The 24,210-nt window shown below is 44.0% G+C and overlaps 1 protein-coding gene across 1 annotated transcript; it reads left to right on the top strand.

The window, feature by feature from the left end:
• The first annotated feature begins 2,678 nt into the window (after positions 1-2,678).
• Positions 2,679-23,656, top strand: LOC123991382 (phospholipid phosphatase-related protein type 3-like). Its single transcript, XM_046292929.1, has 8 exons — positions 2,679-3,042; positions 12,608-12,711; positions 13,200-13,385; positions 14,155-14,284; positions 16,520-16,715; positions 18,186-18,243; positions 19,398-19,571; positions 21,072-23,656. The coding sequence occupies exons 2-8, from the start codon at positions 12,628-12,630 to the stop codon at positions 22,458-22,460; spliced, it is 2,217 nt and encodes a 738-aa protein (XP_046148885.1). The 5' UTR covers positions 2,679-3,042; positions 12,608-12,627; the 3' UTR covers positions 22,461-23,656.
• The last annotated feature ends 554 nt before the right edge of the window (positions 23,657-24,210 follow it).

Genomic DNA, 24,210 nt, shown 5'->3' with positions numbered 1-24,210 from the left:
TTTGTTTATGTGTAACTCTGTTGTTGTTTTTGTCGCACTGCTTTGCTTTATCTTGGCCAGGTCTCAGTTGTAAATGAGAACTTGTTCTCAACTGGCCTACCTGGTTAAATAAAGGTGAAATAAAATAAATAAAAATGATTTGTACATAATTCCTGGAAGCTCAAAATGTCCCAGTTCTTCCATGGCCTGCATACTCACCAAACACCCTGTTTGGGATGCTCTGGATTGATGTGTCTGACAGAGTGTTCCAGTTCCCACCAATAGCCAGCAATTTCTCACCGCCATTGAAGAGGAGTGGGACAACATTCCACAGGCCACAATCAACAGCCTGATCAGCTCTATGCAAAGGAGATGTGTCATGCTGCATGAGGCAAATGGTGGTCACACCAGATATTGACTGTTTTTCTGATTCACGCCCCTACCTTTTTTAAAGGTATCTGTGACCAACAGATGTGTATCTGTATTCCCAGTCATGTGAAATCCAAAGATTAGGGTCTAATGACTGATTTCGTTATATGAACTGTAACTCAGTAAAATAATATAAATTGTTGCATGTTGTGTTTATATTTTTGTTCAGTGTAGTAAATACATCATTTGTCCAGATCAATATGTCTTATGTGGTAAGGAGGCTAGCCTGACCTGGCTGCTAGCTGCACTAATGACCCAGCAGACCCTGATGCTGTGTGTGTGTCTGACTACGAGGAGGTTCCCTTGAGGGTCCACTGCTACCAACTAAAGTTGAAAGGACCTCGAACCTCAATCATCGAGATAGATAGATAGATAGATAGATAGAGAGAGAGAGAGAGAGAGAGAGAGAGAGAGAGAGAGAGAGAGAGAGAGAGAGAGAGAGAGAGAGAGAGAGAGAGAGAGAGAGAGAGAGAGAGAGAGAGAGAGAGAGAGAGAGAGAGACTGTACTGCATCCCCTTTGTATGTTGCAAAACCTCTTCATTAAGTGAACAGAGGTCCTCTGGCTCGTAATGATGGCACTTAAACACCATCTCCATTCCCCACTGCACTGTGACGCATTTCCCTGTGTCTGCATTGAGCGTGGGTGTCAGTGCAGATATGAGGCTTTTCACGCTGGCATGCAGGCAGAGTGATGCAGTAGATGACACACCACCAGACATGACATTTGGATCCGTTTCTGGGTCCTGCTCACACAGGTACAATGTGCCGCCATTGCTCCTGTGTCTAAACCCGTGTAGGAGAGCCAGTGTTATGTGAATGATAGAGTGCTGTGTTATGCTGAGTTTCTAACATGTATTATTAGTCATTTATGACCGTGAGACTCCATCTGCTCGCTCCTGTTGTAAACGCTAAGCTTGCCAGGGACAAATTTGTTACAGGAAAGATCGGTAGGTGTTCTCAAAAGGTATAGCCTACTATTAATTATTTGCATGTGAAGTGATTGACTATACAGAGATAGTAGTAAAACAAAACTCCCATTTATAATATCTGTATAATAAGGAGCATGGAGCTAAACCAGGACTGTGGGGAATGTGTTGCAGGCACAGGCAGTGTATAGTAAAGGACAGACTGCTGGTACACTCTTAGAAAAAAGGGTCTCAAAATGCTTCTTTGGCTTTCCCCATAGCAGAACCCTTTTGGGTTCCATGCAGAACGGTTTTGTCTCGAAGGGATACAGCTTTAGTCAAAATTGACTTTTCATAGCAAGTTTAGGAGAACTTGCGCAGCAAGGAGAATTAACGTAGCAGGTTAGGAGAACTAGGTTAAGGTTAGGAAAAGTGTTAGGGTTGATGCCAAATTTGACAAAAACGTTATCTCATCTAGACATCACCATGAAGAACCCTCTGGGGAAAGTGTTCTACATGGATCCAAAACAGGTTTTTCAAAGGGTTCTCCTAGCCAAAGAACCCTTTAATGCTCTAGATAGAAGCTTTTTTCAAAGAGTGTAGGCCTATATCATATTCTTCCAAACAAGCACTCTATGCTAAGGCAAGCACAGCTTCAGTGGACAATGCTTTGCAGCACTACCTCCTGGGTAGTGATAGGTGGATAGTTTTCATTGAATGGCAGTGAGTGTCTCTGGCAATTACCTGATTAGTGAGAGAAGCTTTAAAAATGGACGTGCTGTACAGATGCCTGTTTGTGGTCCCAAACAAAGTTCTTTGAGTGTAAAGCTTTTTAAAATTGAACTAGGCAAGTCAGTTAAGGACAAATTCTTATTCACAATGACGGCCTACTGGGCTTGCAGTGGGTTAACTGCCTTGTTCAGGGGCAGAATGGTTACTGGCCCAATGCTCTAACCACGCTCTAACCACTAGGCTACCTGCCACTACTCATTTTGCTTACTGTGTATATGTGTATATTTAGGAGCAGGAGCTCCACTATACTTTTTAACTAGCATTCTATAAGAGGAACAGGAGCTCAAGCAGTAGAACATTTGAGGTGCCAGTACTCTGCTCAGGTGAGCTCCTGCCCAAGTCAAGCACCGAGAAAGAGAGAAGGGAGAGTGAGAGAGAGCATGCATGAAGGCAGACAGACACCATGTGTCCTTTTAAATTATGCTGGGGGAAGAAACCGTCTTTCTCTCACACCCACTCACACGCTGCAACATACACACATGCACTAAACAAAAGGATACACACACCCCTCCCCTGCACGTTCTGCTTTCACGTATTTGTGCAGTAGACGCATCATTGACAGCCCCGAGTTCCTTGTGATGAAATACCAGTGTTGTCAATAGACAGGTTATCAATTCTTAATGTTATCTGTCATCTATCTAGCCAAGGTGAGACGCAAGACCACAATATCCGAGGCAACCCTTGGAACTGGCGTTTCTCGCTAAATCGTCAGCTTTGCCCAAGTCAAAAGCGCCCCGAGGTCGGGGAAATCGTGCGTTTTCCCTCCACACCAAAGCTGCACCAGCGCTACTAAACAATTTCTTCGGGATCGCTCGGTGAGAAACGTGAGCAGAAAGAAGAATGTGAAATGGACTGAGTTGCTGTGAGAAACATTGAAGGTCGGAGGAAAGAGAAAATATTGGATTTTATTAGGAATTTTCCCATTTATCAAATTAAGGTGAGAAAACTCTGTGTACTATTTATTCCATGAAACGTGCATTGTCAGTGTTTTTTATATACGCGATGCAGTCGATTTCACAGTAAATGACTGAGGGAGCTACTGTGAGCAATTCGAGTACAGTAATAGTTTTATTATATGAACAGTTTTACAATCACACCTATTCCTCGTGCTACCTGTCATCAATCGACTTTTCCTGATTTTCTATTTGTTATTTGCATGTATACATTAGGCTAATAGATATAGCCTAGGTGAGTTTTTGACTTTATTATTCTCTTACGCGGATATTATGCTTTACATTTCTTCATGGATTAAAAAAAAACAACTTAATATTGTGATATGCATAGCCTAAGCTTTAATTGTTGCTCTCTCTGATTGTATATGAATCAATCATCAGCCATGATCATGCTATTTTCAACCATGTGTTGTTATAGTCCTAACTAGTGATTCATATATAATGCGATTCCCGAATTGATTTGAGGTATCCTAGGCTATTGCCTATATTCAGATACCAGGCAGCACGTTTTGTCGTTGTGCCATAAACCGCCCGTTATGTTTTTGATGGCTGACGATTTGCATACATTAAAAGATAAAAAATCAATGCCGCAGTTTTATCTCTGAATTTTCTCAATTGATAGTTTGCACCATCCGTTCTAAGACACGCATAGGATCTAATGTCTGCACACATACATTTGGAACCATATTTATTGTTGCACCAACTATATGTTAATGTCTTCCTGTGTTTTCCTGTCTGTCTGTCTGTCTGTCTGTCTGTCTGTCTGTCTGTCCGTCCGTCCGTCCGTCCGTCCGTCCGTCCCTACTGATCTACGAAGTTAATAATCAGTTAGGCAGTATTACTGTAGTACTTAATTAGTGTATTTTGGACCATTGAGCTGGCTTAATCCTCTTTATCAGTCTAATCCTGCCTCTTATTAAACCAAGTGTCAAATTGCAGAGTAACAGTGTACCTCAACACACTGGTATGTTGTAGGTGCACTCTTAGAAAAAAGGGTTCCAAACAGGTTCTTCGGCTGTCCCCATAGGATAACACAGATAGAACCATTTCTTGGTTCCAGGTAGAACCCTTTTGGGTTCCATGTAGAACCATCTGTGGAAAGGTTCTACATGGAACCCGAAAGGGTTCTATCTGGAACCAAAAAGGGTAATTCTAAGGGTTCTCCTTTGGGGACAGCCAAAAAAACCTTTCAGGTTGTAGATAGCACCTTTTTTTCTAAGAGTGTGGTGGAACATCACAGGGGCCAAGCTCCTACCCCACAAGCATTTCGCTACACCCGCAATAACATCTGCTAAACACGTGTATGTGACAAATAAAATTAGATTTGCTTCCAGTTCGAGCTATAAGACTGCTAAATAGTTTGTTAAATAGTTAACCAATAGCTACCCGGAATATCTGCATTGTGTCACGCCTTGGTCTTAGTATTTTGTGTTTTCTTTATTTATTTGGTCAGGCCAGGGTGTGACATGGGTTATTGTGGTGTGTTTTTTGTCTTGGGGTTTTGTGGAGTGTCTACGTAGTCTATGGCTGCCTGAGGCGGTTCTCAATCAGAGTCAGGTGATTATCGTTGTCTCTGATTGGGAGCCAAATTAGGCAGCCATATTCTGTGAGTGTTTCGTGGGTGATTGTTCCTGTCTTTGTGTTTGCACCAGATAGGGCTGTTTCGGTTTTCGTTATTTCGTTTAGTTTTTTTTATAGTTTCTGTATGTATAGTTTTTCCTTCATTAAAAATATCATGAATCATCATCACGCTGCATTTTGGTCCGATCCTTGTTCTACCTCTTCGTCAGAGGAGGAGATAGAAGAGACCCTTTTTGGACTAATCTCTTCTGACCCATCACATATGTAGCTGTTATCTATCCCGTTGCCTAGTCACTTTATCCCTACCTATATGTACATATCTACCTCATTTACCTTGTGCCCCTGCACATGGACTCGGTGCTGGTACTCTGGGTATATAGCCAGGTTATTGTTACTCATCGAGAATTTATTCCTTGTGTTATTCGTTTTTTAATGTTTTCCCTCGTGTTATTATTAGTATATCTTTTTTTACTTTTTTTAAAACCATTTTTTATTTATATTTCTCTCTGCATTGTTGGGAAGAGCCCGTAAATAAGCATTTCACTGTTGGTCTACACCTGTTGTTACGAAGCATGTGTCAAATAAAAGTTGATTTGAACTGTCCACAAAACATATGTTTAACAATACTTTAAAATCAAACATAATTTACATTCTTTCCTTTCTGCCTAATAAGGTGTTGGAAACCCTGATTTCAGTCTCCAAAAGGTGTCCCCACCTTTGTGTAGAAAGTGTTGTTTTTCTCTTGAGCAAGGCCAGCATTGCCCACAGCACTCCACACAAACATTGTGGAGGACGTGTGAAAATGACTCTCTTTCTGTTCTAGACTGAGGGGCCATCTTCACTCCCACTTGAGTGCAACAATAGACCCAGTGAGGATGGCCATTTTCTAATCCACCCTGTTTAATTAAAAAGACTCCCCATTCAAACCTTCTCGCTGGCTGTCAAGCTGGTTCTCTGACCACAGACATAGACAGACCTCAGCTTGTTTAAGACACTCCCTCCCTTTCCATTCTCCCCAACCCTTTCAACACACTCAACCATTTTTATTGCTGCACTAACTACCCTATTTAAACAAAAGTACAGCTCCTTCGGAAAGGATTCAGACCCCTGGACTTTTTCCACATTTTGGTACGTTGCAACCTTATTCTAAACTGGATTCAATTGTTATTTTTCCTCATCAATCTAGAAAAAATACCCAATAATGACAAAGCAAAAACAGGTTTTTAGAAATTCTTGCTAATTTGTTGAAAATAAAAACTTTTATAATAAATGTACATAACTATTCAGACCCTTTACTCAGTACTTTGTTGAAGCACCTCTGGCAGCAATTACAGCACCTATGGCAGCAATTACAGAGTCTTCTTGGGTATGACGCTACAAGCTTGGCACACCTGTGTTTGAGGAGTTTCTCCCATTCTTCTCTGCAGATTCTCTCAAGCTCTGTCAGGTTGGATGGGGAGCGTTGCTGCACAGCTATTTTCAGGTCTCTCCAGAGATGTTCGATCAGGTTCAAGTCCGGGCTCTGACTGGGCCACTCAAGGACATTCAGAGACTTGTCCCAAAGCCACTCCTGTGTTGTCTTGGTTGTGTGCTTAGGGTGGTTGTCCTGTTGGAAGGTGAACCTTCGCCCCAGTCTGAGCTTTCTGGAGCAGGTTTTCATCAAGGATCGCTCTGTAATTTTCTCTGTTCATCTTTGCCTCGATCCTGACTTGTCTCCCAGTCTCTGCCCCTGCAAAACATCCCCACAGCATGATGCTGCCACCACCATGTTTCACCGTAAGGATGGTGCCAGGTTTCATCCAGATGTGACGCTTGGCATTTAGGACAAACAGTTCCATCTTGGTTTCATCAGACCAGAGAATCTTGTTTCTCATGGTCTGGGAGTCTTTAGGTGCCTTTTGGCAAACTCCAATCAGTTTGTGATGTGCCTTTTACCAAGTAGTGGCTCCCGTCTGGCCACTCTACCATAAAAACCTGATTGGTGGAGTGCTGTAGAGATTGTTGTCATTCTGAAAGATTCTCCCATTTCCACAGAGAAACTCTAAAGCTCTCGGGTTCTTGGTCACCTCCCTGACCAAGGCCCTTCTTTCCCCTGATTGGTCAGTTTGGCCAGCTCTAGGAAGAGTCTTGGTGGTTCCAAACTTCTTCCATTGAAAAATGATGGAGGCCACTGTGTTCTTGGGGACCTTCAATGCTGCAGAATATTTTTGGTACCCTTCCCTAAATCTGTGCCTCGACACAATCCTGTCTTGGAGCTCTACAGACAATTCCTTCAACTTCATGGCTTGGTTTTTACACTGACATGCACTGCCAACTGTGGGACCTTATATAGACAGGTGTGTGCCTTTCCAAATCATGTCCAATCAATTGAATTTACCACAGGTGGACTCCAATCAAGTTGTAGAAACATCTCAAGGTATTTCTGTTTTGTATTTTTAACTTATTTTCGCTTTGTCGTCATGGGGTATTGTGTGTAGATGGCTGAGGATTAAAAAAAATGGAATCCATGTTTGAATAAGGCTGTAACGTAAAAGAAAATGTGGAAAAAGTCAAAGGGTCTGAATATGTTCCATGGGCCCTGTATATGGACACCCCTTCAAATGAGTGGATTCAGCTATTTCATCCACACCCATTGCCCTGTATAAAAAATTGAGCACACAGCCATGCAATCTCCATAAACAAACACTGGCAGTAGATTGGCTTTACTGGAGAGCTTAGTGACTTAACGTGGCACCCTCATAGGACGCCACCTTTCCAACAAGTCAGTTAGTCAAATTTCTGCTCTGCTAGTGCTGCCCCTGTCAACTGTAAGTGCTGTTATTGTGACCTAGAAACGTCTAGGAGCAACAACATCTCAGCCGCAAAGTGGTAAGCCACACAAGCTCACTGAATGGGACCACTGAGTGCTGAAGTGCATAGTGCGTAAAAATCATCTGTTCTCGGTTGCAACCCTAACTACCGAGTTCCAAACTGCCTCTGGAAGCAACATCAGTACAATAACTATTTGTCGGGAGCTTGATGAAATGGGTTTCCATGGCCGAGCAGCCGCACACAAGCCTAAGATCACCATGTACACTGCCAAACGTTGGCTGGAGTGGTGTAAAGCTCACCGCCATTGGACTCCGGAGCAGTGGAAATGTGTTTTCTGGAGTGATGAATCACGATTCACAATCTGGCAGTCCGACAGACAAATCTGGGCTTGGCAGATGCCAGGAGAACACTACCTGCCCCAATGCGCAGTGCCAACTTTAAAGTTTGGTGGAGGACGAATAATGGTCTGGGGCAGTTTTTCATGGTTCGAGTTAGGCCCGTTAGTTCCAGTTAAAGGAAATCTTAACGCTACAGCACACAATGACATTCTAGATGATTTAAATCAAATCAAACTTTATTTGTCTCATGTGCAGAATACAACAGGTGTAGGTGTCACCTTACCGTGAAATGCTTACTTACAAGCCCTTAACCAACAGTGCAGTTCAAGAAAGAGTTAAGAAAATATTGACCAAATAAACTAAAGTTTAAAAAATTCAAATGTGACACAATAAAATATCAATAATGAGGCTATATAAAGGGAGGTACCGGTACCGAGTCAATGTGCGTACAGGTTAGTCGGGGTACAAGGTAATTGACTATGCATAGATAATAAACAGTGAGTAGGAGCAGTGTAAAAAACAAATTGGTGGGTGGTAGAAGCTGTTAAGGAGCCTTTTGGTCCTAGACTTGGTGCTCCGGTACCGCTTGCCATGCGGTAGCAGAGAGAACAGTCTGTGACTTGGGTGACTGGAGTCTGACAATTTTTGGGTCTTTCCTCTGACACTGCCTAGTACATAGGTCCTGGATGGCAGAAAGCTTGGCCCCAGTGATGTACTGGGCTGTACGCACTACCCTCTGTAGTGCCTTACGGTCAGATGCCGAGCAGTTGCCATACCAGACAGTGATGCAACCTGTCAGGATGCTCTCTAAGGTGCAGCTGTATAACTTTTTGAGGATCTGGGGACTCATGCCATATCTTTTCAGTCTCCTGAGGGGGAAAAGTTGTTGTCGTGCCCTCTTCACGACTGCTTTGGTGTGTTTGGACCATGATAGTTCGTTGGTGATGTAGACCCCAAGGAACTCGAAACTCTCGACACTGATGAAGCCGATGAGTGAGGGCATTGGATGAATCCCGGAACAAATTCCAGTCTGTTCTAGCATAACAGTCCTGTAGCATAGTATCCAAATCATCTGACCACTTCCGTATTGAGATAAGTCACTGGTACTTCCTGCTTTTGATTGTAAGCTTGAATCCGGAGGATAGAATTATGGTCAAATGTTCCAAATGGAGGGCTTGGGAGAGCTTTGTATGTATCTCTGTGTGTGGAGTAAAGATATAGTCTAGAGTTTTTTTCCCTCTGGTTGCACATGTGACATGCTGGTTGAAATTAGGAAAAACAGATTTACGTTTGCCTGCATTAAAGATGAGAACTCTCTTGGTAGATAGTGTGGTCTACAGCTTATTATAAGGTACTCGACCTCAGGCGAGCAATACCTCAAGACTTCTTTAATATTAGACATTACACACCAGCTGTTATTGACAAATAGACACACACCCCCTCCCCTCGTTTTACTAGGCATAGCTTCTCTGTCCTGCCGATGCATGGAAAATCCTTCCAGTTCCATGTTATCCATGTCGTCGTTTATCCACAACTCTGTGAAACACAAGATATTACAGTTTTTAATGTCCCGTTGGTAGGATAATCTTAATCGTAGATCATCCATTTTATTTTCCAATGATTGCACTTTGGCCAATAGAACGGATGGCACTCGTCTACGAGTTCTCAGAAAGCAGCCCGACCTCTGCCCCCTTTTTCTCAGTCTTTTATTCACGCACATGACAGGGACTTGGGACTGGTCTCGAGAAAGCAGTATATCCTTTGCGTCGGACTCGTTAAAGAAAACATCTTCTTCCAGTTCGAGGTGATTAATTGCTGTCCTGATATCCTTAAGTTATATTTGATCACAAGAGATGGTAGCAGCAACATTATGTACAAAATAAGTAGAAAAATAAGTTACAAACAACGTGAAAAAACGAACAAAAAAGCACAGTTGGTCAGGAGCCCGTAAAACGGCAGCCATCCCCTCCAGCGCCATTCTGAACATTCTGAACAATTCTGTGCTTCCAACATTGTGGAAACAGTTGGCAACAGTTTAGGGAAGGCCCTTTCCTGTTTCAGCATGACAATGCCCCGTGCACAAAGCGAGTTCCATGCAGAAATGGTTTGTCCCACTAGGAGCCCTGACCTCAACCCCATTGAACACCTTTGGGATGAATTGGCCCAGAGTCTTTGGCTTGGTTTGGTTTGGCTTGGGTAGGCCGTCATTGTAAATAAGAATTTGTTCTTAACTGACTTGCCTAGTTAAATGAAGGTTACACACACACACACACACACCACTGACCAGCAAAGGACTTGCATTTTTCTCACACAAGCAAAGGGCTTGCATTTTTTCTACACAAGCAAACAACTTGTGTTTTTTGCACAAGCAAAGGACTTGCATTTTATCTACACAAGCAAATGACTTGCATTTTTTCTACACAAAAAAGGACTTGCATTTTATCTACACAAGCAAATGACTTGCATTTTCCCTACACAAACAAGGACTTGCATTTCCCTACACAAACAAGGACTTGCATTTTCCCTACACAAGCAAAGGACTTGCATTTTCCCTACACAAGCAAGAACTTGCATTTTCCCTACACAAACAAGGACTTGCATTTTCCCTACACAAACAAGGACTTGCATTTTCCATGCACAAGCGAAGGAGCATCTACATATTTTCAAGGAAGCACTTTCTTTGGGACTACATAACATATTCATACACTATTCATAATTGATGTCTACACTGTACATAATGCTACATTCTGTCAATTGCAAGTTTGTATGTCACTACATACCCAATTCAATCCGTAGATTAGCATTTGTGAATGTGCAGTGCTTATTTAAACAATAAAGCACGAGGGGTATACCACGGGTATGACACAAAATAACGTTTACTGTTCTAATTACGTTGGTATCCAGTTTATAATGGCCTGGGGTGTTTTTGGTATATGGCCAATATACCACAGCTAAAGGCTGTATCCAGGCACTCCGCGTTGCGTCGCGCATAAGAACAGCCCTTAGCCATGGTATATTGGTCATATACCACTTCTTATACCACTGCTTATACCACTGCTTTCAGCCAATCAGCATCCAGAGCTCGAATCACCCGGTTTATTTTAGTGTTATAAATGACTTATAAATGTATTATATAGCCCTTATTCAGTGGCTTAAAAAAAAACCATTGCCCAGGAGATGTAATTCACCATAAAACCTTCATATTTCCATATTCCATTTAGATACATTGATGGGGTCATATGTTAAAATATTTCGTATTTGGTTTTCCAAATATGATCCTTAAATATCAACGTCAGTCAGACCTTTTCAGGCCTCAAAGTGGTCTTATGTCAAGAAGACTATGTCCCACGCCGCCATGTACTGGGGGCTCCAGAGTGGCGCAGCAGTCTAAGGCACTGCATCTCAGTGCTAGAGGCATCACTAGAGACCCTGGTTGGATTCCAGGCTATATCACAACCGGCCGTGAGTGAGTGTCCGATAGGGCGGCGAACAATTGGCCCAGCATCGTCCGGGTTACGGTTAGGGTTTGGCAGGGGTAGGCTGTCATTGTAAATAATAATTTGTTCCTATCTGACTTGCCAAGTTAAATAAAGGCTAAGAAAAACAAAATAAGAAGATATGTCTCAATATTCCACAACATATGGTGGAATAACTACAACTACTTCCACAACTACATTACACTACTGTTGAGGTTTGAAAACTTTGTGTTATCACTTTATTGAATCAATACACTCTCTATGGCCTTATGTTTTGTGAATATTCCCATACTGGATGAGAAAATGAGAAAATCACTAGAATTATTTTGCTATTCATCAGTACCCACATCGAGATGGGTATTAGCAACAATGCGTTTCCAAAAAGATGTAGCACCTGAAGTTATCTCCTGCCGGTTAGCATGAATAGCAGCTAGCAGAGAAGCTTAACAGTTTGAGCTACAGTACCAGTAGAGAGAGCTTGTTCCAGGCATGGCTTCTCACCTGTATGCTCGGGGTGCCAGGGAGGCTGGCTGTGTGTGTGGTTGGGCCAAAGTCAGCACTAGTTACTTTGGCATTATCCTCTCCATAGGTATGGGTCAGTCCCATAATAGCCCTATCAAGGTATGTGTGGGCTATAATAATGAATCAACCACTTTCAATGTGTGTCCTCTCACTGGCAAATTTGGTTTATACAAGTAGGCTCCCGAATGGCACAGCGGTCTAAGGCACTGCATCTCAGTGCAAGAGGCGTCACTACAGTCCCTGGTTTGAATCTGTGATTGGGAGTCCCATAGGTCGGCACACAATTGGCCCAGTGTCGTCCGGGTTTGGCCGGGGTAGGCCTTCATTTCAAATAAGAATTTGTTCTTAATTGACTTGCCTAGTTAAATAAAGGTTCAATTTAATAATAATAATTACCTGTAAGCCATATGCTCAAGCAATGATTATAGATTATTGTCTGATCCTTGAAGGCTGCTGATTATCCTGTTGGTTTGGGGCTTTTAACCAGTGACTGATTTATATCTGGAACCAGGTGTGTGCACTCTCCAGCTGACCAGTAAGATTCATTGATCAATAAATACCAGACAGAAACAAAAAGCAGCAATACTCCGGAACTTACAGGCTTGAGTTGTGCACCCCAGGAGTTTTGACATGTCATCCATTATCACGAACATTAACATGTTTTACCATTGCATCAGGACCATCTGTTTTCTATGTTAATGGAATAAATAAATACATACATGAATAAATAAATAAATAAATGTAAACAAAATGTTAATATTAAAATAGAAAAGAGATGTCCCTGAGCTCATTCAGTACTATTATTTTATGCGTTCTTTCAGGTTTGTCCACAGACGTCACAATGATGACTACAAGAGACCCAAAGCCCAAGAAAACACAACCCAAAGACAGCTTGACGTTGTTGCCTTGCTTCTATTTTGTAGAGGTGGGTAGATATATAAACATTATGATAATAGCATATTTTGAGGAACTGTGACATTTAACATGTTACGGTGATAATCTTTGGTTGTATCTGAATGAATGAGTGTGTGAATGAATGAAGTCGCAAACACCAGGTATTTGTCTTGTGCTTCGCCTTTCTCTTGGGTGGATGATTAGGAATCAATATGCTGCAGCTGAAGTGAGAGAAAACAAATCTGGATGACCTGTAGCTTAGGATGAGCTGCTTTCGTATCATTTCAGCTCACGTCTTTTAAACAGTCTGAACCTCATTCATAGACATTGAATTAGTAACTATCTATATGCAACCATCGTAGATCCGTCCCAGTAGTCTTACATGACTTTGTTTTCTATCCTTCATTACCTCTGATCTGATAGGACTTCACAGGGAAGGTAGTAGCTAATAATAGTAGCTAATAAAGTGACAAGTCTGACAACAACCTTTGACATACACTTCAACGTCCTGTTTCCCAGCTGCCCATTGTGGCTTCTTTTATGGTGTCGCTCTACTTCTTGGAGCTGACGGACCTGCTCCACCCGGCCCAGGTGGGTTTCCGTTGCCATGACCGCACGCTGAGCATGCCCTACGTGGACGGTGGAGACGAGCTCATCCCTCTACTCATGCTGCTCAGCCTGGCCTTCGCTGGGCCGGCCGCCTCGGTGAGGACACCCCTCTAAACACACTTTCACGAGTGCAGGCACACACACACACGCACGCACGCGTGAGAAGCCCTATAAACATACCCACGTTTGGCCTATGTCAGTGTTTCCCTCAAGTACTCCCAACAGCACACATTTTTGTTGTAGCCCTGGACTAAAAAACCTGATTTCACTTGTCAAGGGTTTGATGATTAGTTGACAAGTACAATTTAGTGTGCTTGTCTGGGGCCACAAAAACAATATGTACCATTGGGGTTACTGGAGGACTGGAGTTAGGAAACAATGGCCTATGTGATACACTCTATGTATAATAAAGCCAAACTGCATGTACTCATGCCATAAAAACTCAATAGTGTAGAATGTATGGGTTAGAGTTAGGGTTAGGGTTCTAACCAGCGGTAGAAAGCCTAGTGGTTAAGAGCGTTGGGTCAGTAACCGAAAGGTTGCTGGTTCGAATCACTGAGCTGACGAGGTGCAAAATCTGCCAATGTGCCCTTTAGCAAGGCACTTAACCCTAATTACTCATGTAAGTTGCTCTAGAGTGTCTGCTAAATGGCTGAAATGTAAACCGTTCAAACTACACCATAATATAGTTGTGAATATGCATATAGGCCTACATTCAAATCAGACCACAGAAGATGAGACAAACATTTCTCAAAACCACAAACCAAATATTGTTTTCTCAAATAGCCCATTCTCTCTAGGGTTGAGCATGATTGTCAAGTAGAAATGTTTCTATATCTCTGACTGTGTGTTGTCATCTGGTCAGATAATGATAGGGGAGGGCCTGGTCTACTGCATGCAGTCACACCTTAAGATCCGCCCTGGGGTGGAGGGCAGCATCAACGCCGGCGGGTGCAACTTTAACTCCTTCCTACGGCGAACGGTGCGCTTCGTAGGTATGGTTCCGCTCAGTGTCAAATGAATGTGGCCTGTTCCTGGATTTCTCCAGTGTGACAATGACTCACTCTTTCTTTATTTCCTCCTCTTGTTTTCTTGTCGTCAAATCAAATCAAAATCAAATCTAATTTTATTTATATAGCCCTTCGTACATCAGCTGATATCTCAAAGTGCTGTACAGAAACCCAGCCTAAAACCCCAAACAGCAAGCAATGCAGGTGTAGAAGCTCGGTGGCTAGGAAAAACTCCCTAGAAAGGCCAAAACCTAGGAAGAAACCTAGAGAGGAACCAGGCTATGTGGGGTGGCCAGTCCTCTTCTGGCTGTGCCGGGTGGAGATTATAACAGAACATGGCCAAGATGTTCAAATGTTCATAAATGACCAGCATGGTCAAATAATAGTAAGGCAGAACAGTTGAAACTGGAGCAGCAGCATGGCCAGGTGGACTGGGGACAGCAAGGAGTCATCATGTCAGGTAGTCCTGGAGCATGGTCCTAGGGCTCAGGTCAGTTGAAACTGGAGCAGCAGCATGGCCAGGTGGACTGGGGACAGCAAGGAGTCATCATGTCAGGTAGTCCTGGGGCATGGTCCTAGGGCTCAGGTCCTCCGAGAGAGAGAAAGAAAGAAGGAGAGAATTAGAGAACGCACACTTAGATTCACACAGGACACCGAATAGGACAGGAGAAGTACTCCAGGTATAACAAACTGACCCTAGCCCCCCGTCACAAACTACTGCAGCATAAATACTGGAGGCTGAGGCTGAGACCACAGATCACCTTTAATGTCTGATACAGTAAGCTCTTAGAAACCAACTCTGTGGTACTCATTCATTTACCAGTGTTTCACTGCCATGTTACCTGATTGTTTTTCAAATCCTCATGCAAACTGGCATCATGGGACCGGTATTTTTGTATGATAGAATTCTGTGCATTAACTACATTATGATTTGAACAAAGCATTTATATATATTTGTTTCAATTTCACTGTTCTCCCTCTCCCCATGTCACTGCTCTCCCTCTCTCCCCATGTCACTGCTCTCCCTCTCCCCATGTCACTGCTCTCCCTCTCCCCATGTCACTGCTCTCCCTCTCCCCATGTCACTGCTCTCCCTCTCCCCATGTCACTGCTCTCCCTCTCCCCATGTCACTGCTCTCCCTCTCCCCATGTCACTGCTCTCCCTCTCCCCATGTCACTGCTCTCTCTCTCCCCACGTCACTGTTCTCCCTTTCCCCATGTCACTGCTCTCCCTCTCCCCATGTCACTGCTCTCCCTCTCCCCACGTCACTGCTCTCCCTCTCCCCATGCCACTGCTCTCCCTCTCCCCATGTCACTGCTCTCCCTTTCTCCCATGTCACTGTTCTCCCTTTCTCCCATGTCACTGCTCTCCCTTTCTCCCATGTCACTGTTCTCCCTCTCTCCCCACATCACTGTTCTCCCTCTCCCCACATCACTGCTCTCCCTCTCTCCCCACATCACTGCTCTCCCTCTCTCCCCACGTCACTGCTCTCCCCCTCCCCACACATCACTGCTCTCCCTCTCCCCATGTCACTGCTCTCCCTCTCTCCCCATGTCACTGCTCTCCCTCTCCCCACGTCACTGCTCTCCCTCTCCCTATGTCACTGCTCTCCATCTCCCCATGTTACTGCTCTCCCTCTCCCCACGTCACTGCTCTCCCTTTCTCCCATGTCACTGCTCTCCCTTTCTCCCATGTCACTGTTCTCCCTCTCCCCACGTCACTGCTCTCCCTTTCTCCCATGTCACTGTTCTCCCTCTCCACACGTCACTGCTCTCCCTTTCTCCCACGTCACTGCTCTCCCTCACCCCACGTCACTGCTCTCCCTCTCCCCACGTCACTGCTCTCCCTTTCTCCCATGTCACTGTTCTCCCTTTCTCCCATGTCACTGCTCTCCCTTTCTCCCATGTCACTGTTCTCCCTCTCTCCCCACATCACTGTTCTCCCTCTCCCCACATCACTGCTCTCCCTCTCTCCCCACATCACTGCTCTCCCTCTCTCCCCACGTCACTGCTCTCCCCCACATCACTGCTCTCCCTCTCCCCACACATCACTGCTCTCCCTCTCCCCACACATCACTGCTCTCCCTTTCCCCCCACATCACTGCTCTCCTACTCCCCCACATCACTGCTCTCCTTCTCCCCCCACATCACTGCTCTCTCACTCACCCTCCTCTCCTTTTCACTCCCTTACTCTCTCTCCCCTTCTCCCTGTCTCTCTAGGCGTCCATGTGTTTGGGCTGTGTGCCACGGCTCTAGTAACTGATGTGATCCAGTTGGCTACAGGCTATCACTCCCCCTTCTTTCTGACCGTGTGTAAGCCCAACTACACTCAGCCAGGTGTGGCATGTGACAAAAACCCCTACATCACCAAGGACATCTGCTCCAGCCACGACCAGCACGCCATCCTCTCTGCCAGGTAGCTGCATTACATAACATGACATACACTGTAAAGGGGCTGTATTGAATTTGACAGTAATTTACAGGCAGCTCATTGGAAAGTAAGTTGCTGTATTTCATAATGCAGTACACATACTCTAATCCATACAGTATCAAAGCAAGTGGTGTGTAATAACACACAGTACAATACTGTAGAATTAACTGTATTATACTGTAACAAAGTAAATGCTACCGTAATCGTAATGAATGGATGGATGATTGGGGTTTGTATTTCACAGTATTTTGCTGTAATTACATGGGATTGGTGCAAGCAGGTCGGCTGCTATGTAATGTGTTTGCACATTACAGCATATCAATAAATATGTGGTGTTCCTCTTAACAAATGCTTCTAAACTGGCAGCGACTACATGGCAAAACCATTGGCAACCATGAAAGGTTTAATCTGTCCCCTATATATTTTACTTTGAAGGGACACAACTCCCACACACCGGTTAACTTTGTACAGCACTCTCACTAACAGGTGCAACAAATAGAACCTCATACAAGACAAGCCTCAGAATATGTTAATGAGTCAGAAACAACAATACCATGCACCCACTAGTGGTCAAAACGTTTTTAGCGATCTAAAAATACAGTACAGCACAGATTGTGTGGGATGAAATTACAGTACCATTCAAAATACAGCAATTATTTCCCTGGCCACAATCACCTGAACCAGGAAGAATTAAGGTTCTGTTCCAATATTGCTGGAGTGGTTGCTAGAGTGGTTATGGGAAGATACTATAGCTCTTGTGTGTCCACATCTCATGAGGCAAACTAAACACAGCAAGGGAAAAAGAGAAGCTAAAAAAATGAAGGGTGAATATGAATTTAATGGGTTTTCAAGGACATGTTTACTTAAGATCAATTACTTGTACATTCAGTTACACTTACAGAGCAAACCATGAACCTTAAAGGAATACTGATTCATTGGTTCAGTGGAGATGAGGACAGAAAATTATTTTAAAGTATTGGAATGCAGCCTTGGACAGACCATCTTATTTTCTCTGGTGGGGGATGTGTCCTAATACTCCTGAAAAAAACAAATTTTCATGTTTTCTTCCTCTCTGGACCACTGATCTAAACTGACTGGGTAGGTGAAAGCCAAAGCAAGTTGTCCTTTCCTCCATGTTGCTTTCAAGTAGATTATCCATTCTTATTCAGTCTTAGGTAGGCTAAGGGATTATAAAGGTGGCATTAGTAAGGACACCATTTTGGCCAGTCATAGACAGATAAACAGGGAGGTATGTTTAGACAGATATAGCACACAACACCCCAACGCTAACCTGCATTGTAGCAATGTGCAGGTGTGATCTTTATTCCTTACGCCACACTGGCGCTGTTCTCTCCCCTTTCAAGTTATGATCAAAGCTGTGTGACATACGGTGTCTGTCTTTCTGCTTTCCTAGCATTTCGTCTCAAGGCTAACACGTTTTCTGTTTCTGGACAGGAAAACCTTTCCCTCCCAGCATGCAACCCTGTCTGCATTTGCTGCTGTGTACATATCAGTAAGTACACCTCCTGGGACGAATACACAGTATGGAAGCTAGTAATCAGTGGCATCTGTAAAACTTTATTTGGATAGTCCATCTGTAAATGCTCTACAGACTATCTACAGACTATCTACAGACTATCTACAGACTATCTAGAGACTAATCTACAGACTATCTACAGACTAATCTACAGACTATCTACAGACTATCTACAGACTATCTACAGACTATCTACAGACTATCTACAGACTATCTAGAGACTAATCTACAGACTATCTACAGACTAATCTACAGACTATCTACAGACTATCTACAGACTATCTACAGACTATCTACAGACTAATCTACAGACTATCTACAGACTATCTACAGACTAATCTACAGACTATCTACAGACTATCTACAGACTATCTACAGACTATCTACAGACTAATCTACAGACTATCTACAGACTATCTACAGACTATCAGTAACATTTCCTCTAACATTTTCAGTTTTCATGAAATTTGCTGAGGCAGTGTTTCCCTATTGGCCACCAGGACTCAACTGGAGAAAAAAAAAGTCTGTCGCTTTAAGTCAACTGAAAACCCAAACTGCGACAGAACATTATAAGCTCGTTTATTGATTAAATGTGCAGAGAACACTGTTGAAGTATTGATAAGAAAACATCCCTCCAGATATTGTCTTTGGCTCTTTTTAATGCTTTGTTCAGTGGCAGGTCAAGTACAATAGAATTTGATAGGCCACAAATTAGGACATTGGGCTAATATTGCTTGTGAATATAAATGGTATCGTAGCCAAAGTAGTCACACCAGATTCTCAATGCACAAATCCTTGGGGCAAATCTGTCCCCACTGTTTATTTTAAGGAAGAGCTTAGCGTACTGTGCCAAACACACTGGGTTTTCCCACATAATATATTTGGTAACTCTTAAATAGAAATGTTTGCTTATAAACCGCTTAAAATATTATCACAGAGCTTAAATGATGTGGATTGAATTAAGTGAAAACGTGTAGAAGCCTGTTCAGTTTATTAATAGTTAACAATGAATGTCATAATGCAGTTTATAAGCAGAACTGTACATGATCTTCATAGATGAATGGAATGTATTTGAGTTTTTCTTTTATAATATCTCACCATTTATTTTCTCCATTTCTCTCTTCTTGCAGATGTACTTCAACTCAACCATCTCAGACAGCACCAAGCTGCTAAAGCCAGTGTTGGTGTTTGCGTTTGCCATCGCTGCGGCACTAACCGGACTGACCCAGATCACCCAATACCGCAGCCACCCCATCGACGTCTACGTGGGCTTCCTCATAGGGGCCGGCATCGCTGCCTACCTGGTATGACCTGACTTCCATTCAAATCTATCTTGACTTCTATAATGTATATAACATTTCTATGTTTGATACTGATGATGCAAATTAATATTTATTTCTGTAAATGTTCGTTTTTTTATCTGCAGGGCAGGATTGACAGGTGATTAAAACATTTAGGAATACGGAATTTAAGGATTCTACCAAAGCTGATATACAAAGGGCTATTCATGTGCGCATATATTTCTGAAAGGAAGATGTGAGGGAAGTCTACCTACTACTTCTATAGTAGCCGTTCTGTCATTTCATTTGAGGCGAGCACAGGAGAGGAAAGTGTTATTTGCCAGACACTGGTTTAGGATTTTAGCCAATCAAACTGTACTGCATACCATCTCTCCATCCCCCACTTAAATAGCATACCTGCCATTTAGCGCTAGGCTCTTTGATATTTCTAGATTACTGCTCTCATTAAAGTTTCTGAATACTCCCGCTTTCATTTAAGTTTCTGACTCCTCCCACTCTCATTCAAGTTTCTGACTCCTCCCGCTCTCATTAAAGTTTCTGACTCCTCCCACTCTCATTTAAGTTTCTGACTCCTCCCACTCTCATTTAAGTTTCTGACTCCTCCCACTCTCATTTAAGTTTCTGACTCCTCCCACTCTCATTTAAGTTTCTGACTCCTCCCACTCTCATTTAAGTTTCTGACTCCTCCCACTCTTATTCAAGTTTCTGACTCCTCCTGCTCTCATTAAAGTTTCTGACTCCTCCCACTCTCATTCAAGTTTCTGTCTCCTCCCGCCCTCATTTGCTTTCTGCTATCATTAGACTGTCCTCAGGACGGGATGGAGTTCACTTTCATACCCATCATATCTCTCTCTCTCTCTCTCTCTCTCTCTCTCTCTCTCTCTCTCTCTCTCTCTCTCTCTCTCTCTCTCTCTCTCTCTCTCTCTCTCTCTCTCTCTCTCTCTCTCTGCCTCTCTCTCTCTCTGCCTTTCTCTGCCTCTCTCTCTCTCTGCCTCTCTCTCTCTCTCTCTCTCTCTCTCTCTCTCTCTCTCTCTCTCTCTCTCTCTCTCTCTCTCTCTCTGCCTCTCTCTCTCTCTGCCTTTCTCTGCCTCTGTCTTTCCATTTTAGATACGGTCTTTCCATCCTTCACCTCAATGGTGATTATTTGAACAGATTCTGGAGGTGTTGTTCCATGACGTTCTGTCTTTCTATGGGAGGGCCTACTCTACATACCCATTTGTCTTATCATGCTCTTTCACTCTTATGTCCTTCTTTCTCAGCTCTTTTCTGTCTTGTATCTCTTTCCCTCTCTCATTTCCTCTTTGTCCCTGTGTTCTCTCACTCTTATCAGAGATATAGAGAGCGGTGGTTAGAGCTACCTCATCAGTTCTGTTGAAGTATACCCAGGCAGACGAATGAGAGTGAATGATATTGCCTTTCCACAGAACTATTATACTGAGTACCCATAGAGGAGTTTCAGGCGACTTAAATGTAAATGCAAGACCTTCTCTTCTTCTCTTCCAGGCTTTCCACGCCGTTGGCAACTTCAGGTCCTCCGACGACATCATCATCAAGCCAGCTCCGCCCCTCCAGAAGGAGGACGCCCTACGAGCTCTGACCCAGCGGGGCCACGATTCAGTCTACAACAAAGGTGTAGCTTCAGCGTCGGAAAGCGCTGATGAGATCGCTGCGCCCCCCTCCATGGACCGGCTGGGAGGCATGGGGCGTCCGCTGCAGCGCGAGAAAGCCTCCATGGGCAGCCTGAAGAGGGCCAGCGTGGACGTGGAGCTCCTGGCACCCCGCAGCCCCATGGGTCAGCAGACCATGGTGACCTTCAGCAACACGCTGCCCAGAGTTAGCATGAATGCGAACGGGGGCATGGGCACTAATGGGGCCCCCGACGATTCCATGATGCAGCCCACCCAGCCTGTAAAGAGGAGGCTCAAGGCTGTGCAGGTGCCCATGGACCCCATGCGCTCACAGCAGCTGGTGACAGAGTGGAAGCAGAAGTCCATGGAGATGCGGGGTCTGAGCCTCAGAGATGAGGCAGAGCGGGAGGCCAGCGAGGAGGGCTCCGAAGGGGAAGAGGAAGTGTCTGAGGACGGGGGGCCACAGGCCTCGTTATACCCATCTACGGTGCAGTCCAACAGTGGAGCTTCCACTGGCCAAATCCCCATAAGTGTGGGGCCTCCGGGGGGTGTGAGGGTGGTGGCAACCCCCAGACCCCCCCACATCCCAGAGACAGGTCCGCCGCCGGTGTCGCCCAAGAGCGCATTGACCCGCGCCAAGTGGCTGTCCATCACGGAGAAGAGCAGTGGCAGCGGGTCGCTTCGGGGGGCTCCCAACCAGCCACGCATCATGCAGGTGATCGCAATGTCCAAACAGCAGGGCCTCCTCCAGTCCTCCTCCTCGGGGGACACACCCAAGTCCTCCGAGACCACCTCCACCTCCTCCTGCACCTCCTCTACGGCCAGCGCCGACTCGCCCCACTACCGCCCGCCCTTGGAGGCCCAGCGCAATTCGGCCATCATTACGGTAGACGCCCACGCCCCCCACCACCCTGTGGTGCACACTGCCCCCCAGCCCTCCTCTGGCAATGGGAATCCCTGGAAGTGGAGAGACGCGTCTGATGGCAGCGAGCCCCGCGACGCCTACGAGCTAAACAACCTGAACCGCAGCGCTGCTCGAGGCAGCTTCCGGCCACACCAGACCATCTCGCCCTGCTCCTCCACTGGTGACGGCGACCACGAGGTGCTCCCCCCTCCGCCTCTTCCTCACACCGAGGTCCTCCATGACGGGCGAAGCCGAGAGTCCACTTTACAACGCAAGACCGCCCTAGTTCAATTTCAAAACAAGACTGGACAGGAGAACTACTATAAAAAACTACAGGGTGCCCGGAGGAATAAGGAGTAGTTACTAACTAACTCTCTTACTAACTAAATAACTAACTAACTAACTAATTAGCCTTACAGTCAAACCACAAAACCTTGACTGACAAGCTGGGGTCTGCTGCTATGCAGCTCTCAGACTTTGTGTGATGTTATCAAACGAGTTCCGCAATACGGTGATAGCCTACATGTGTATGATGTATGCTAGCAGGAGGAATACATCTTGAGTGGATGTGGAACTGGTGAGTGTCATAGCAGGTCTGTGCAAAAAGGGATGCTGAGGTATTTCATTTCAGGAGCACAAAGAAGCTTTTCAAAGATTAAAATGGGAAGAACACCACCACGCAACACAAACCAAAAAACACATTTGAAGGATAACGTATTAAAGCTCCATCTACTGAGCTGAACCAGGAAGTTTTGAAACATTTACAACATCTTCATTGACTCCATCTTCCTTTCAATGATTCCTGTTACTCAATGGGCTGATTGTCTAGTGTTGGTATGGCATTGACTCTATGTTGTGGACTTTTTGTTGTTAATACTTAATTGCTAATGTGTAGATTCTGAGCATGTATGTATGTCTGTGTGTTTGGGAAAGTGGGTCAGGTGCTTGTGTGTATGGGTGTGTGTTTGTGTTGAAGAATATGTTTAAAAATATATATATTCTGCTGTATTCAGCAGAATGTGTAGGGGCCAATGATGGTGCCAATTCTCAACCAAGTTCAGACCTTGATCTGAACTCTAAAGCTGAAGAAAAACAACAATTTTAACCTGAACTTCTTCTGTTGTAGAATACTGACAGGACTGAATGAAAGTAAGTTGTGTAAAGGAGTCCTTTTCAATTTCAACTTCTCCATATGGATCTTACTTTTGAGAGTGCTACTAGAGTGCCTCATAAACTGACTTAAAGCATAAACCGTGTGTATTTTTTACTGGACATGTTATACGAGAACAAGACTACAATAAGGAAAGTCCCATCAGGGGAACAGTCATTCTATCAAAGCAATAGCGGCAGTACGAGGCAGAATGTGTAAAATAGGATGGGTAATATTGACGGTTTCCTTTTTGCTGATCGTTGAAAGCTTCAAAGTGAACATGCACACAAATCAATACACTCCTGTGGATGGACTACTGCACGTATGTACATGATTGTCAGGTTGGAAGTACTACTTTGTCAGTAAACAAAAAAAAATACATTAAAAGTTGTCATTAGTAACTGAACTGTGAAGCACTAGTGTGGCAAATGTTGTATATCTGAGGCATGTTTGGTTCTTTTCTGTCCACCAAAGCCCTCCAACTGACAATCACAAGTTGGATCAGCAATTCCTCACAAAAACTTCAGTACAGTATGCGCTGTATTTGGCCTGCGCACTGAAATACCAACAATGCGCCAGCGAGAATCCTTAGTTGCTACCAACATTTTTTGACTTATAATTTATGATATTTACCCATTGATTCTTGAAGAATATAACTTGTAAATGTCTCATGGACTTAGTTCAACTGTCATACCCCATCAGAACCCCAAATTTAAGCTTGTTTTCTCCAATGATTGTATACAACATAAATGTAAACAAACACTGTATATCAAAACATTTGATATCATGAATTGTCAGTCATTGCATCCATATCTCAAATCAAATCAAATCAAATCTCTGTCTATGTATATAACTAGCTTTAAAGGGAATTTCCCCACTGTTAACGGAGATCATATTCATGGTAAATGCTGAGAGTGTTGACTGTGTGGGGGTATAAAGCTCTTCAAAGAGCATCTATTT

This window comes from Oncorhynchus gorbuscha, linkage group LG02 (genome assembly GCF_021184085.1).
Source record: "Oncorhynchus gorbuscha isolate QuinsamMale2020 ecotype Even-year linkage group LG02, OgorEven_v1.0, whole genome shotgun sequence".
Classification (NCBI taxonomy): domain Eukaryota; kingdom Metazoa; phylum Chordata; class Actinopteri; order Salmoniformes; family Salmonidae; genus Oncorhynchus; species Oncorhynchus gorbuscha.
The sequence above is the reverse complement of the archived record's forward strand: the minus strand, read 5'-3'. Positions and strand labels throughout refer to the sequence as shown.